At 39.2% G+C, this 15,306-nt stretch overlaps 1 protein-coding gene across 4 annotated transcripts; it reads right to left on the bottom strand.

Annotated features, from left to right (window-relative positions):
• Positions 1 to 535: 535 nt before the first annotated feature.
• On the bottom strand, positions 536 to 15,300 carry LOC137176431 (adhesion G protein-coupled receptor E5). Of its 4 annotated transcripts, XM_067582582.1 has the most exons (19): positions 15,016 to 15,300; positions 11,191 to 11,265; positions 10,566 to 10,715; positions 10,345 to 10,476; positions 9,474 to 9,614; positions 9,024 to 9,167; positions 8,574 to 8,717; positions 8,087 to 8,130; positions 7,701 to 7,802; positions 7,448 to 7,601; positions 7,200 to 7,319; positions 6,895 to 7,097; positions 6,608 to 6,775; positions 5,437 to 5,631; positions 4,593 to 4,810; positions 4,292 to 4,450; positions 3,084 to 3,258; positions 2,813 to 2,914; positions 536 to 2,706 (listed from the first exon to the last, which is right to left on the bottom strand). In XM_067582582.1, exons 1-19 carry the CDS (start codon positions 15,044 to 15,046, stop codon positions 2,665 to 2,667), a joined length of 2,499 nt encoding a protein of 832 aa, XP_067438683.1. In that variant the 5' UTR covers positions 15,047 to 15,300; the 3' UTR covers positions 536 to 2,664. The 4 variants fall into 4 exon arrangements, with proteins under 4 accessions (XP_067438683.1, XP_067438686.1, XP_067438685.1 ...); XM_067582585.1 differs by lacking the exon at positions 8,574 to 8,717; XM_067582584.1 differs by lacking the exon at positions 9,474 to 9,614.
• Between the last annotated feature and the right edge of the window lie 6 nt (positions 15,301 to 15,306).

Below are 15,306 nucleotides of genomic sequence, written 5' to 3'. Positions count from 1 at the left end.
CATATAAAATACTTTGAATGATAATTTGTGTGTGACATGTTTTTTTTCCCCCCACAAGAAAGTTCAATTACCTCCTTAAAAATCCTTAAAATGGCATCTCCTCTTCCTCCTCCCTCATTAAAAATCCAAAATCTTTAAATATGCAAATATTGTTCATTTCAAAAGTTTAACTGCTGGATACAAGATGTCTCGTACTTCACTGTAAAGTGTATGTGAACTGGAGGCTTCAAGTTTCCATATAACATATCATGCTCATAAGTACACTCCTTAAAATCAAATTTTCAGTAAACACAGAGAAACGTTCCTCCCTCAGCAGATGAATCAAGTGTCAAACTTTGCACATACATCATTCTGCACAGTGAAGCTCAGACATCCAAGGACATCTATCTATCTATCTATCTATCTATCTATCTATCTACCTACCCATCTACCTATCTATCTATCCTATAGTTTAGATATAATAGGTGCACTACTTTACTATATACAGTAAGTCCCCTGCTGGAGACTAATGCGGATAAACCACACACTTTACAAATTCTTAAGATGAAGTTGAAGCTTTAATAAAATTTGTGTTGCATATTCTTTAAAGATAACAGTACCGAACAACGTACAACAAAACAAAGTAGAAAAATAGCTTCATATACTTTCAAACTAGAACATCTACAATATATTCTAATGATAAGATTCTTACATTCACAAGATGCTGCACAATTCATGTAGCTTTTTCACATAAAAATACATTTTGCAATGCATGAATAAAAGGTATCAACAGTCACAAAAAAAAGTTCTGCCACACTTGGAATGAAAGAACAATATAGTTGTTAAAACCAACACATACATGGCCTTAAACAGGATCTCACATGAGAAAGGGAGCAATTTAAATATAAACAAACAGCATAGGACAAAACCATTCACATAAAAAGACAGATATGAAATCCAAAATGTCTTCTTTTTTTCTCTGAAGATCAATGTCGCTGACGTGATCTGATCAATTTCTATAAAATATAAAAATATATCATTGATAGCTTTATTACAGCAAGGAAACTGTTCAGGTTCTTAAGTAAGACTGATTCTCAAGTCTTCTTGATTATTCCAAGCACCATGCTGGATTATCATTTTTAAACAGGAAAAGTGCAATAAAATAAACAAACTCCAGACTATATAACTCCCATTAAGCCTCATCATACCGGCTAAAGTTTTCATGACATCACAGGGATGTGAAAGCTTACAGCAATAACGTGTGGAGGTGCAGGCTAACTGCTATAATAAGGACATAATGACAAAATGGAATTTTATTCCACAAACACAATTTGACTGCAGGAAGCTGCAGGCTTATCAGAAGGGTGGATCTGTTTTTGTGTATCTCCCAAAGCAATCCTTTTGGACCAGATTTGTTTCCTTGAACAATTTGAAGAATTAAAAAAATGTAACATACACCAGTGAAAAAAGGTACAGCTCAATTTGAAACCAAGACAGATTCTTCAAAAATAGCCACAAGTGATTGAAAAAAAGCAAAACACTTATTTTGTTTCATATCAAGAAACAACAGACATAAATTCCCTGCATGTCCACATGGGATTTGTTGGAACATGAAGAGAGCCTCAGAGGCACTTCATGAGTAATTTGCATCATCAGTCCTTTGTTTCTTTCCCATAACATACTGTTAAAAACAGTACACAGACACAGATATTTTCTATTCACTACAAACACCACAAAAGCACATCTACCCTTATTTTTACACGACACATTCGTATAAAATACAGCACGAGCTGTTTGCTCTTGCTTTAAACATGAATATATTCATATAGCCTACATAATGTGGGCTTTATAGTCTGCACTTTGAAATAAATAGTCTATATCACTTTTAATCACTCCAAAGGCAATACAGCTTATATTATGTTTATGATATGTTCTGGATGAACCAATAATCTACTGAAATATCTTCACTTTCACTTACTTATCTTGAATAAACACTTTTAACTGCTGGGTACTTCTTGCCCGCCGTAACAATAATAACACATTCATAGGATTTCTTTAGGCCAAAATAAAAATTCAGTCATTATCAATACAACTTCACTGAAGAACATTACCAGTGATGAAAATAAGCAAAATAATGAGGTAAATGCAAGACTTTCTCACCCATCATGCAATTGATTGGCAGATGCTGCTGCTCATGTTGTTGGAATTGTTTTTTGAGTTGCAAAAACATATATGTGGTCTCATTAATTTCGATAGGATGAGAAAGGCCTGTGACCCTTTATGGTCGGGCAATACCTACTTGCTTGAGTAGATCAAACAAAGAGTGATGCTTTCTTCTCAAATTGAGATCTGGGGAGGTCAAACTCTCAAAAAGAGAAAACTTATGATAATAAACATAATTGTGCATTTGTGCATCACATACTAGTTTGGGTTTTTTTTCTTCTTTTTAATCATCTCACAACACCTTTGATTTTTCCTATGAGCCCTTGGAGGGGTACTAGTCCCCAGGTTGGGAACCACTGGTTTAATGGTACAACAGAAACAGAGTTTAATTCATAAAGGTGAATTAATAATGACTGGATTTTTATTTAAAGTGATCCAAAACTTTAAAATCAGGACTTGCCTGTCCCAGATTTGCTAAAGTGTGATAGTCTGTCTTTGGGGTAGAATAAGAGATTCAGCTCTTCATATTTGGGATTCTCCGGTGTGCTGTCCACTCTGAGAACCCTAAATGAACAGAAAGAACATGTGTTAAGAAATTGAGTAAGACAATGTTTGTAAGGAAGAGTATTTGTGGCTGAGACAGAGGGAAGAGATATCACTGTGTTCTTACTCGTGACTGACTACTGGAAGGATTGGTACTGCTGAGGTCGGAGTATCTCTTCTTCTGTGGTGTGCAGATACAGGAGAGGAAATAGGCATACTCCTCTCTAACCTGCAGAGGGCAGCAGAACATCAGGAAAAGATCTACAGCTGGCAACCCTCATGTCAGTGCAATCCTCCATCTTTGTTTCACACTTTCTCTTTTAGTTGTGTTTTTATCTATTGTGTTAATCCCTCCATTAACCTCATGCACACACACATGCAAAACCACTGTTTCCTACCTGTTTAGACAGCAGGCAGTGCATGACAAAAATCAGTGCTCCCTGCAGGCTGTTGAGGATAGTAAAGAGGTATGCTGCCACTGTTGTACCGATGCCCTCTTCAAACAGAAAGGCCCCAAACACCCACATCAGACCCAGTATACACAACTGGGCAATAGCTGTCACTGTGAAAGCCCTGCAGAAGAAGAGGGGGAGGGGTGGGAGTGGGATCAAAGAAAGGGCAACAGATACAGAGAGAAAGAAAGATTAGCATGAGCACTAACACGTGGATGACTCAGTTACAGCATTATCTGGAAAACCCCTGAGGAGTCACAAAGGAAGAGAAAGGGGACGGGTGCTTGAGCCATTTCCCATTAGTTTACTGTTTATTGAAAGCTGGTGGAGATATAAAAGTGAAAGGCAACAGATAAATATGAAAGAAGAGCTTAAAGAAAAAGTCCGTGCTTAGAAACACTATTTTAAAACCGTCCTCCCGCAACATGCATTGCATGTATTCTGTGATGTAACCCTCTTAGTCCTATGAACAACTGGCGAAGCACTAAAACATTAGCAGGGAACAGATTTCGATTTCAGTCACCCAGAATCCAATCACTTTTCAACAGTTTTACTGACAATTTATCAATCAGGCAGAGAGAAATCCATCAGAAATGTGGAAGAGATACAAATTTCTCCACTGACAAAACAACCATAAATCCTTTGATTATAATCTAATGCAGCGATGAAAGATGTTGCTTTCTTCATGCTCGCATGCATTTGGCAAAATAGGTTCACACTTCCAATTCTCTGGAATAAATGGAACATCACTAATTGATAAACCAGTGCATCCAAGGATGATTTTTTCTCCATTAAAGCTCAGATGTGTTTTGCAGCTGGAGACATACAGGGCAGTGTATAAATGCACAGAGTAAAGTAAAAAATGAGCATACTTCACATAGAGGGGGTTGAGGGAAAAGCCCCTCAGTAGCACCACATTAGAGACCAGAGTCAGTACTATGAAAACATTTTCTACATTTTTTCCGCACAAAACTCTCACATTGTTCTCATCTGTGCAATTCTCAGTTCCCAAAGCTGCCCCCTTTGACCCAAGTACGTTTTAACTCAGCTCTTGTGCAATGCATTAGATGTGTGTGACATTACTCCACACATTACAACAGCCAAAGTCACATCGTTACGCACACACATGCATACAAGCAGGCACACAGACTGACTTAATTTTGTTAAGTGTGGAGAGGTCTGGGTTGAGGCTGGTGAACTTCTGGGCGAGCTTCCAGACGGTGATGATGAAAAAGAAGACGTTGAGGAAGATGATGCAGCACACAGGGCCGAAGAAACTCCAGATGAAGCCGTCTTTCAGTGACAGCCAGCAGCTACAGTTAGGAGGAAGGAAACAAGCACATGACAGGGTTTTCTTCACAACATCAAGATAGATAACAGAATATCTCTGTAATCCGCCGATGTGCAATCACATAAGCAAATGCAAAACATTTCATCTTTTCGTCACCCACTTACTGCTCCTTAGTGCCGTAGCCCTTGGGATTAACGATGGCAGATATGATGACAATAACAAGGGGTGTCCCATAACCAGCGATGAATAAGTATAGGGGCCGAATGGTGGCATTGAACACCAGCACCACCATGCGGTACAGCTGCACCCCTTCCAGCAGCATCCACATAAACACTCCCAAGAAGAAGATATGGAGCATTGCTGCAACAAACCTGCAGCCGCCCTGCAATGCAACATAAACATGTGAGAAAAGTAAGTTTGGAGGGAAGTAGAGGAATGAAATGTCTCATGCTGTCTTTACATGGACTGCAGTAAACTTTGAATAAGATATTCCCATGTAAATATAATGTTCTGATGATAATGACCGTAATAAGATTATTAAATTAGTACATCAGCAATTTGTTATTGCGCTTCCTTAAGGTTTGTGGATTAACAAGATAACATAGAAGCTGCACAGGAAGAGATATCCTGACTTTAATTCTGCAGTATAGGTCAAGCTCTATAAAACACTAGATCCTACATTTCCTATAATGACACTTTCTCTGAACTGAAGATTGAACTGTTTTCACAGTCTAAGCAGTAGTCCTCATGACAAGTAAAGGGAACATCATGTTTAAAATCAGTGGAGGGCCCCTTTTAATATAGCAGAGATCCTCTGATGTTGTGCTGTGAAGGGTGGCTCTTTCATTAATAACTGGGCTCTGCTATGTAGTGTGTAAACAGGAAGATGAGTGGAATAGTTCAACCCATGTAAACATTTTAATGAAAATGCTGTCTTGTTAAGCATACGGTCAACAGTTGGATTACTGCAGTCCATGCTAAAGTCACTGTTTGCTTGGACGAACATACCACAGGTTCGGTTTTCGAAATGCCAGCCAGAAAGATGAGGTCGGCAACGAAGAGGCAGACACAGAGGTGCAAGTGGATGGTGGTGCGTGTCCCTTGTATGGAGCGGCAGAACTTGAACGTCAGGATGCACAGTACCAGACACAGCAGGGACATGGTCAGCCCTATCTTTGTTATCAGTATGAGCGCAAAGGGATGCTAGAAGAGATGACATGTCAGACCTTAAGGTGTGTAATCATTTACAGCATAATGTGTGTGTTGTTTTCTTTGGAAGGGAGTAGTTCTGAACACAAAACTGCTGTACGGACTGACATTATGCTCATGGCTGTGAAGCCTTATTAAAGTTCTCGGGAATAGAAAAAAATTCCCCCTCAATTAGAAATGGTGATATAGTTAACTCACTGTTCCATAGAGACATATTGGATTCATACTTTCAACACAACTGAACCCTTTGGCCTCAATTCAGACTTAAATGTGTCATGCTTCCTCTAAATCATGATATATGGATGTTTTGGAACAGGTACCTTTTGTGCTTGATTTCATGTAACTCAAAGATATAAGTGTATTCTTGTTTTTCTGTCTTGTTTTTAATGTATGGGTGTGGCACCTGGACATTGACTCTGGCAATCCCCACCCCTGTATCTATTATCCAATAGGGTTGATTTCTTGTTCCACCCTCTACCCAGTGACAAATATACACCTGTCCTAGGTTGACTATATATGTGTTTGCCTTATGCCTTTGTCCTCCTTTACTAAGTAGTGTTGAAACGTTGGCCTGTTTGCATTATAAAAAGCAGGAAATCAATCAGTGTTCTCCAATCAAGCTAACTCTGGCCGCCATTTGTTGCAGGGAAGGTGGTGTACAGTCAGTTTTTCACAGCTTTTTTGCTGTGCTCAAAAATGTGGTTGATGGGAGCACTGAAACTGCAAAGTTTCAGAAAGATTAATGCATCTTTAAAGCACACGAGAATCTGCAAAAGGGCAAAATGAAATTAAACAAGTGACACTTTTTCATTTGTTTCCAGTGAAAAAGATTGTTTTGATGATTTCTTTGGATGTTAAGACATAAAAGCAATTTTCTCAGTGGAGAGTATCAATAAAATTCAAACATTAAACATCATCGGGAAATTGATATTTCATTTAGGTTTTTATGATGTGTGTGTCTGTTTCTTACCGTCATGGGATAGAGGGCCATAAGCACAGCAAAGCTGCTCAGATGTTCACATGTACACACAGTGTGTGTGGCATTGGTTTGTTGTTGATGGCAACCCTCTTTGGACCAGGCCCCTCTGTCATTCCAGTATGCACAGATGTATTCCACCTCAGAGGACTCCGCTGTCTCCTAACAGACCAAAATAAAACCCATATAATCTTTATCTCTTTATATTTCATACAATGTACATACTGTACATTAGAGGAAGTGACACAACATTGAAATGAATGTAGGACAGGCAGGAGTACGTTTAGATGTCTGAGTGTGATGTTCACAGGGCTGCTCAGGTTCTGAGTAGACGGGTTGGAGACCACAACAGACACAACTTTAGAGGATATCTTGAAGGAGGAGGGATTTTTGGCATTTTTTTCATGTCCTTTGAGCTCCTCAAAGGAGTTGTTAACAGATTTCTCAAGGTTCTTGTAGGTCAACAATGCAGCCAGAGCAAAGCCTATAAAGACAATGAGAAATATGATGGTATTTAGTGATATATTATTTAATACATTATTGATACATGACTCATTTGTCAGAAGAAAAGAGAGGAAGAGTTTACCAGGATATGTTCCCGTCCCAGCTGCTGTTGTCCAGTCAGTGTCCAGACGAGCATTTTCATTGGTCAGAAGGATTGGTCCAGTGGGTTGAGTCTTTCCCCTCTGAACTGCAATCTTTGCACCTACTCAAACAAATAACAAATTTCATATAATAATCTCCCCCTGCACAGATAATGTTAATTACAAAATATGTCCTATTTTTATTTATTAAACTCTATATATATTATCATCCAGGGAAAAGGCCTGTTACCTATCTCAGTGGTCTCCATCTCAGTAATGCTGTCTTTGAGCTGTGGACCAATGTGCCTAATGGACTTCTCCACCGTTTGGAGAAAACCACTCATGTCTTTACTGTGGTTCAGGTGACCAGGGGACAGGATGGCCTCGATGGCTGTGAGAAGTTTCTGTCCATGTTGTAGGACACAGAAGGGGGAAATTGACAATACTGTACGTTTATGTGCAAGAATGTGTGTGTGTTTGTATTTTGTATTGGCTTTTCTGACCTCCAGTAGCGCTTCTCCATCAGTCTTCCCCTCACTAGCAATGTGTGGGTTAGACAGAGCCAAACAGTTGTCTCTCATCATGTCTGCCAGGCCTTTAAGAGACTGAGAGACAGATACAGACAGTGAGAGAGAGAATAATGAGACTATTCAGTATATATACCAAACTCTACAGGGCTGCAGGGTGAAAATAAAGGAAATTGTCCCTTCTGAAATGTTCTTTAGCAAGACACTGGAGGGTGCTGTACTATAACTGACCCTGAAATAAGATCTGCATGGGACAAGTACAAAAATAAATCCTGCATAAAAACTTAATGCATTTTGTTTATTTATGATTGTTGCAGTGCATCCATTATGCTAATAATTTGGTATCTAAACATGTGTTTTACCTGTGCAGGTCTGCTGTTGGCTTGGAAGGTTTCACAGTCAAGCTCTAAATGGAAAAAAGTGAAACATCAGATGATCATCATGCAAGATGATCATCATGATCATGCAAGACACTAAACACACATGAGTGACAGAGTTTGACACTTCACTGTGTAGCGTGAGAGAAGGAGTTCTGATAAAATCTACACAGCAAAGCAGCAGCACTGAACAGATACTCTATTTTTTATCTTGCAAGACATACACCACAGATTATCTGGAATCCGATGCAACACACACAATAACATAAAAGCAGGGTGAGCATTCACATCAACACCAACGAAGAAGAAGAAACTGGGGCTGAAAAAATTGCAAGAAGTGCAAGATTCAGTGAACAAACAGTTCTATATGCATATAATGAATATGAGGACATCGAAGCCATTGGATGCATATTTAATTTGAAAGTAAGGAAGTAATGGCAATGGAGGGGGGGCCGTGTACGCATACACTCACGTGAGCATGGAGTCCTTTTATTGCCATAGTTGGTGTATCCTTTTGGACACATGCACCAGTAACTCCCATTAATGTTATTACAAGTCCCTTTTATTCTACAGAGGTCTTCTTTTTTCATTTCAGCTTCTTTGCATTCATCTATATCTGCGAGAGGAATAAAAAAACAGAGACATAAGAAATGATGGATATTCCTCAAGACATACACCACAGATTATCTGGAATCCGATGCAACACACACAATAACATAAAAGCAGGGCGAGCATTCACATCAACACCAACGAAGAAGAAGAAACTGGGGCTGAAAAAATTGCAAGAAGTGCAAGATTCAGTGAACAAACAGTTCTATATGCATACGAGGAATATGAGGATATCGAAGCCATTGGATGCATATTTAATTTGAAAGTAAGGAAGTAATGGCAATGGAGGGGGGCCATGTATGCATACACTCACCTGAGCATGGAGTACTTTCATTGTCATAGTTGGTGTATCCTTCTGGACACATGCACCAGTAACTCCCATCAATGTTATTACAAGTCCCTTTTATTCCACAAAGGTCTTCTTTTTTCATTTCAGCTTCTTTGCATTCATCTATGTCTGCGAGAGGAATAAAAAAACAGAGACATAAGAAATGATGGATATTCCTCAAGACATACACCACAGATTATCTGGAATCCGATGCAACACACACAATAACATAAAAGCAGGAGGAGCATTCACATCAACACCAACAAAGAAGAAGAAACTGGGGCTGAAAAAATTGCAAGAAGTGCAAGATTCAGTGAACAAACAGTTCTATATGCATACGAGGAATATGAGGATATCGAAGCCATTGGATGCATATTTAATTTGAAAGTAAGGAAGTAATGGCAATGGAGGGGGGGCGTGTATGCATACACTCACCTGAGCATGGAGTACTTTCATGGCCATAGTTGGTGTATCCTTCTGGACACATGCACCAGTAACTCCCATCAATGTTCTTACAAGTCCCTTTTATTCCACAGAGGTCTTTTTTCATTTCAGCTTCTTTGCATTCATCTATGTCTGCGACAGGATAAAAAAACAGAGACATAAGAAATGACGGACATTCCTCAAGGCCAATGATTTCGATGAGAATAGTATGAAATCTTAAGATTGCAGGGATTGCTGTAGCCCATGATGGAACGAACATCTCTGCAATGTAAGCAGGGGTACGGCCGTGTCAGTCTTAATGTCAGTCTTAGTGTTGTGAGATGTCTTGCATTTCAAGTTAGTTAAGAGCTGTAATTGGAGCTGGCAGGAGGCAAGAGGAGGTGTCTTTGTGGTTAAGGCCAGACTACATGGAATTATAATATATGATGAAACGTAATGTCTATGACCTCTTTTAAGATCAGCTCACTCAGGATGGGCAATTTTTAATTTTGGAAATATTCCTTATGTTTTGGAAACAAGCCAGTACACATTTACTTCATCCCCTGCAAGTGAATTCACTGATCTCTTGCAGGGTCAATCAATTTGCGGCCTTTTAAATCTTGGTGTGTCCAGGGCCACTAGAGTGGATTTTCTATTTAAAACTCCAACATTGGTCCACTCTCACAGGTGTAGTGTGGGTGAACAGAGCTACTTGATTGACACCTGCCTCTCTCTCATTGTTGTGGCATCTGTTGGGGTGAGTCGACTTACATCTTGATCATTCTGGTGAGTATATGGTTTTATAATTTCAGCAAAGTTTCATCACAGCTCCAGTCAACTTCAACCTGAGAAATGTGGACACAAAAAAGTAGACACTACTCACCTATGCAGTGTTTGAGGTCATTGGTGGGATTAGTGTACCCAGAATGGCAGGTACAGTTGTAGCTCCCCAGCAGGTTAAAACAAACTGCCTTGTGACCGCAGATCTCTTTGTTATCGTAACACTCGTTAACGTCTGACAGAGGAACAAATGAAGACAGGTGAGAGTGTTCAGACAAGAGAGAAACTCTGACACTGATCGCATACACTAACACACACACTCACCTTTGCATTGTCCATCATCCATTGTGAAGTTAACTTTCTTTTTAGTATTTGCAAACCCATCCTCACACTGACAGTAGAAACTGCCATTTGTGTTGAAGCACACCGTGTTGTTCCCACATCCTCCCTCGAATTCTTTACACTCATCTATATCTGTAGATTTGGATACAAATACATAAATCAAAGTAAATATAATTATAGTGATGAATCTTACACATCAATACATAATAGAACATAATATTTACTGTGACAGTGTCTTACATGCTTATAAAAACTTAATTTAAAGCGATCTCTGTTAGCTCTTTTTCTTCCCACACTTCTGTCCACCATGATCACCAGTCTGTGGTTATATCATTGCTGTCAATGCAGTGTAATTATTTCTGCTGGTTGCTTGAAATTGTGGTGATCTAAAAATTTGAACCTCATCTACTGTTGTTTTCATTGTAATCCAGTCTTGATATGAGCAGTGCTTAAACACCTAAAATGGAAAAATGAATTGGAATGTCAAAAAAGGCTGCTTTTCCTGCTAAACTCCAGTAAGAGGTATTGCATAATGGGAGCAACACTTCTTTCTGAGAGTGACAGTGGAGAGGGGTGGTTAAAATCAAAAGTCATCGGAGATTATTACCTTCACATATGTCGTGATTATTGCCAAAGCCATCTGGACACTTGGAGAAACATTCCCCCAGCATACACATTAAGCCTGTGGGGAAAGAGAGAGGCCATTTAGTTGCATTTCACAGTTAAGGCAAAATCTTACAATGATGAGGAAGACACAATAAAGTAAACACTTAACACTTATCTAAAGGACACTACACCAAAAATAAATCTTTTTATTCAATTGAATTTTATTTATTTTTGTTTCTGCACCATAATACCACTCCTCCACCAGTGATCTATATGCTCAGTAAAGTTTCTCCACGACACACAGTAGCTAAAGACATTATCTCTATGTTGAAATATTGTCTCTTCAGGCCCCAAAATTTAGCATATTTACCAATTTATTGGAAAAGCTACGATTGTTTGGAACATTACATGGATCAACAACAGAGATGTGAATTATACTCTGGGATTAGTTAGAAGTTTCTATGAACTTTTAAAATACGTTTTGACTAATTTTGTACCATGACTTTCAGTCACCGCTGGAATCCATTGTACAGTAACTGCTGTGACTTCAAGTTGGCTTCATCTGCCATCCTCCAGTGGAGTCATTTTCTTTATCTTGTTGTGTTTTAACAAGAGTGTGAAGGTGAGACTATGTGTGTGTTTGTGAGGTGTCCATATGGGTAACATGTGTATGTGACTGATGGTGTAACTACTTGCAGCTGTAATCCTCTGTTCCTCTCTCAGACATCAACACGTGCACAGAGAACAAGGATGTATGTCACAAAAATTTACTGCGTCATGTCTCCTTAAACCATCCCTTAGTAAAGCTAGTGAGTAAGACTAACTTGTGTGGTTTTTATAAAATATATTTTCATCAACAAAGTGTGTGGGGTGACATATAATTAAGGGGGAAGGCTTGTGGTCATAATTAGTAGTAGCTAGCTGTATGCCACATTTTGAATTACATGCATGTTCCTGATTGTGCAGTGTTATTTTGTTCTCTTCCACCCATGACTCCACCCCCTGTGCACTACACACCAGAGCATGCACATGTCAGTCACATTTTGTGACTCATGAGTCGCTGGTAAGGCAGAAAACAGCGCCCCCCCACACATGGTGTGAAATACTCCCGGGTCCCTCTTCTGTGTTTCCCTCCATCACAATGAGCCCTCTGTTGCTCTGTGATGAAGCTGGAGCTCCCACAGCAACACCACTTCAGGAAGAACCAGACAGAGTTTGACAGTGATAGTGAGTGTGTATGACTGAGACTAACTTAATGACTCAATAACTGTGGGCAGAAACAAGGCCTGAAAATACACAAAGAGTAACTTTATGCTCTGCTCACAGCTGACTCGTTCACCAGTACACATTAACTGTCCTCTCTGTATGTCTCTTCTGTCTCACATGTCTTTATAAGCTGTTTTGTTCTGTCCCTTTCTCTTTCTGTTGCATGTAGCCATTATGTCTGGACCTGATAGTGAGGAGAAGTGATAAATACAGCCAAAGCTTTTCCTAATGATTAGTTTCATTTTTGCATACTTCTGTCTTTCTGTGCGTTGCCTCTTTTCTGTTCACATATGAGTATGCATGGCGTAAGAGTGACTGCAATTGCTCATAATCCCAAGACTTCATTTTACTCTGTTCAAAAGTTAGCTGAGACTGACTAACTAATGCTGGTCAGTCACATGTTAACCAACACCTGACCTTCGAAAAGACAGAACTGAAATAGTGATTACATTTTTTAGTAAACAACAAAATTACAATGAAGATTTTAATAAAAGCAAATCATAGAGGGGCTCCAATTTATGATCCAACATCCTCATAACATGTGAACAGAGACTCAAGCATAGGTCATGAGCAACTGCTCTTCTAAAAAAAAACATCTTTGGACTCAGTACTGTTTTTAAGGTCATAAATCAAGGATTAGCTCTTCTGAAGAAAAACATCAACAGTTCTGTTCCCACAGAAACATGTTTACAAACTTAGATGGCATTACCCAGGAACTGCTGGACTATTTTGAACAAAAATATTATTGAGACTTTTGATAGTATAATTTTAATTATCATCATCCTCTTGTATTCTCAAGTGGGCTTCCTACAGACAATACCCAACTTCTTATTTGTTAACATCCAAAAATATATTGCAACAAAACATAAAAGATGTAAATACAACATTTACATATTGTAAAGATGTTATGGCTAACAAGTTAACAAACGGTTGCCTCGTTATAGATCAATCAGACAACACCAACTCCTGAGGGAAATATTTTACTCTTTCGCTGCTTAAAGGACTAGTGTGTGGGATTTAGTGGCATCTAGCGGTGAAGTTATAGATTGCAACCGAATGAATACCCCAACCCTCACCCTCCCCTTCCAAGCGTGTAGGAGAACCTACAGTGGCTGTGAAATTCACAAAAAAAACGAAAGGAAAGGATTCAGGTTTGTCCATTCTGGGCTTTTGTAGAAACATGGTGGTGCAACATGGTGGGCTCCGTGGAAGAGGACCCGCTCCCTATGTAGATATAAAGGGCTCATTCTAAGGTAACAAAAACGCAATGATTCTTATTTTCATGGGATCAAACGCTAATTAAAACATACTTATGTATATTATCATTACCATTTCTGCCAAGTCTGTTCCACTAGATGTTACTAAATCTCACACACTGGCCCTTCAATGCTCCACTACGTTTACCAGCTAGTTTCTAACTCTGTGTCGTTTGGTGCTGGGCAGGTAGCATGCAGTGGGCTTTATCAGTATTTTTGCTGAAAACAGCGGACTGCCGCTGCTGCAGGAAACAACAGTGAGAGAGAACCAAAACAGTAAAGTCATGGGCCGCAAAACCAAAACAATAAGCTGAAAGACGCTATAAAGCTCTGTAGAGCGGAGGGGAACTTCAGAGTCATGTGATAATTATCTGTGGCTTCGTAACAGAGATTTCAGGCACCAGTACATTTATATGGTTTTTATAGGCTATATAACATATACTGTAGTTAAATGTTATTTGACATTGCAGTAACACAAGTATCGTCTGGAAATGACATATATGTACCATACACAGTGTTACACGTGTCTTAATAATAAGGTGAAGTAAAAATACGCAAACCGTTGTATGAGGTTACTCACTGCAGCCTAAAATGGTGTAACCAGTACAGGATAAATATTTATAGCAGTGGTGAGCTTCTAAAATTTGACTAACAGATGTATGAACCACAAAAACCACCACTCAACTAAGGTTTGTGCTTTTTGAGGCAAAACTTATAGGTTCCTCTTCTGCTGAGTTACCATGTGTTATTAGACCTCTAAACAGTACCTCAGCTCATTCAGGCTCAGTCAGAGTTTGGGTTTATTTTACTTCGACAGCCTGATGATCTGATCTGACTGACCCGATCAGTGCTGCAGCATCAGTTCTTACTACACTGTCTGACCTGAGCCCACACACCACAGCGGCAAACACAGCTGGACGGCTGTGTAGCGCTCACTCTCTGGTCTCTGGTCGTTAATATTTGCTTATGTATTAAGAATTTAAGGTTTCTAAAAATGCCATCCCATCTGGCCTCATTTTTATAAGTCATGACTACTGTTAATAGTTGTCAGTGGATGAGCCTCCTCAAAAGTGAGAAACTCAGAAATTGAGGCTACTAAAGAAATAAACTCAACCAGTTTTACTATAACTGCCACATAATCCTAAAAAGCTGTGTGTCTAATTGAAGCAAAAAGTAAATCGAGGAGTTAAAAAATTTCAAAACTCCCCTGTACTTTTTTTTTTTTTCCAACCTGAACATACCCACCCAGTCACACACTCACACACACACACACACACACATTGTGCTCTCATTGATAGACTTACCCAGGATAAGCAGCGCCTTCCGAGGCCCCATGTCAAACTATATCCCCGTACAGCTGATGACTTTATCAAAACTATGAATTAAATGTAAATCTGATTGATGTCCTGTAATAAAAGTTTAGGTCCTCTCATAAAGTTAAAGAAATAAAAAGTATTGTTCAGACTTCTCAGAAGGAATCACAGTCCAAGGTCCATGAAATCCACAAGGTTTGAGACACAAAAAAAGAACGCTAAAAAGATAAATCCTTTCTGTGGAGGGTGATTCTGTATGTGGCAGGCAAAACAAGTGTGAAC

This window comes from Thunnus thynnus, chromosome 3 (genome assembly GCF_963924715.1).
Source record: "Thunnus thynnus chromosome 3, fThuThy2.1, whole genome shotgun sequence".
Classification (NCBI taxonomy): domain Eukaryota; kingdom Metazoa; phylum Chordata; class Actinopteri; order Scombriformes; family Scombridae; genus Thunnus; species Thunnus thynnus.
This window is presented reverse-complemented; position numbering and strand designations above follow the sequence as displayed.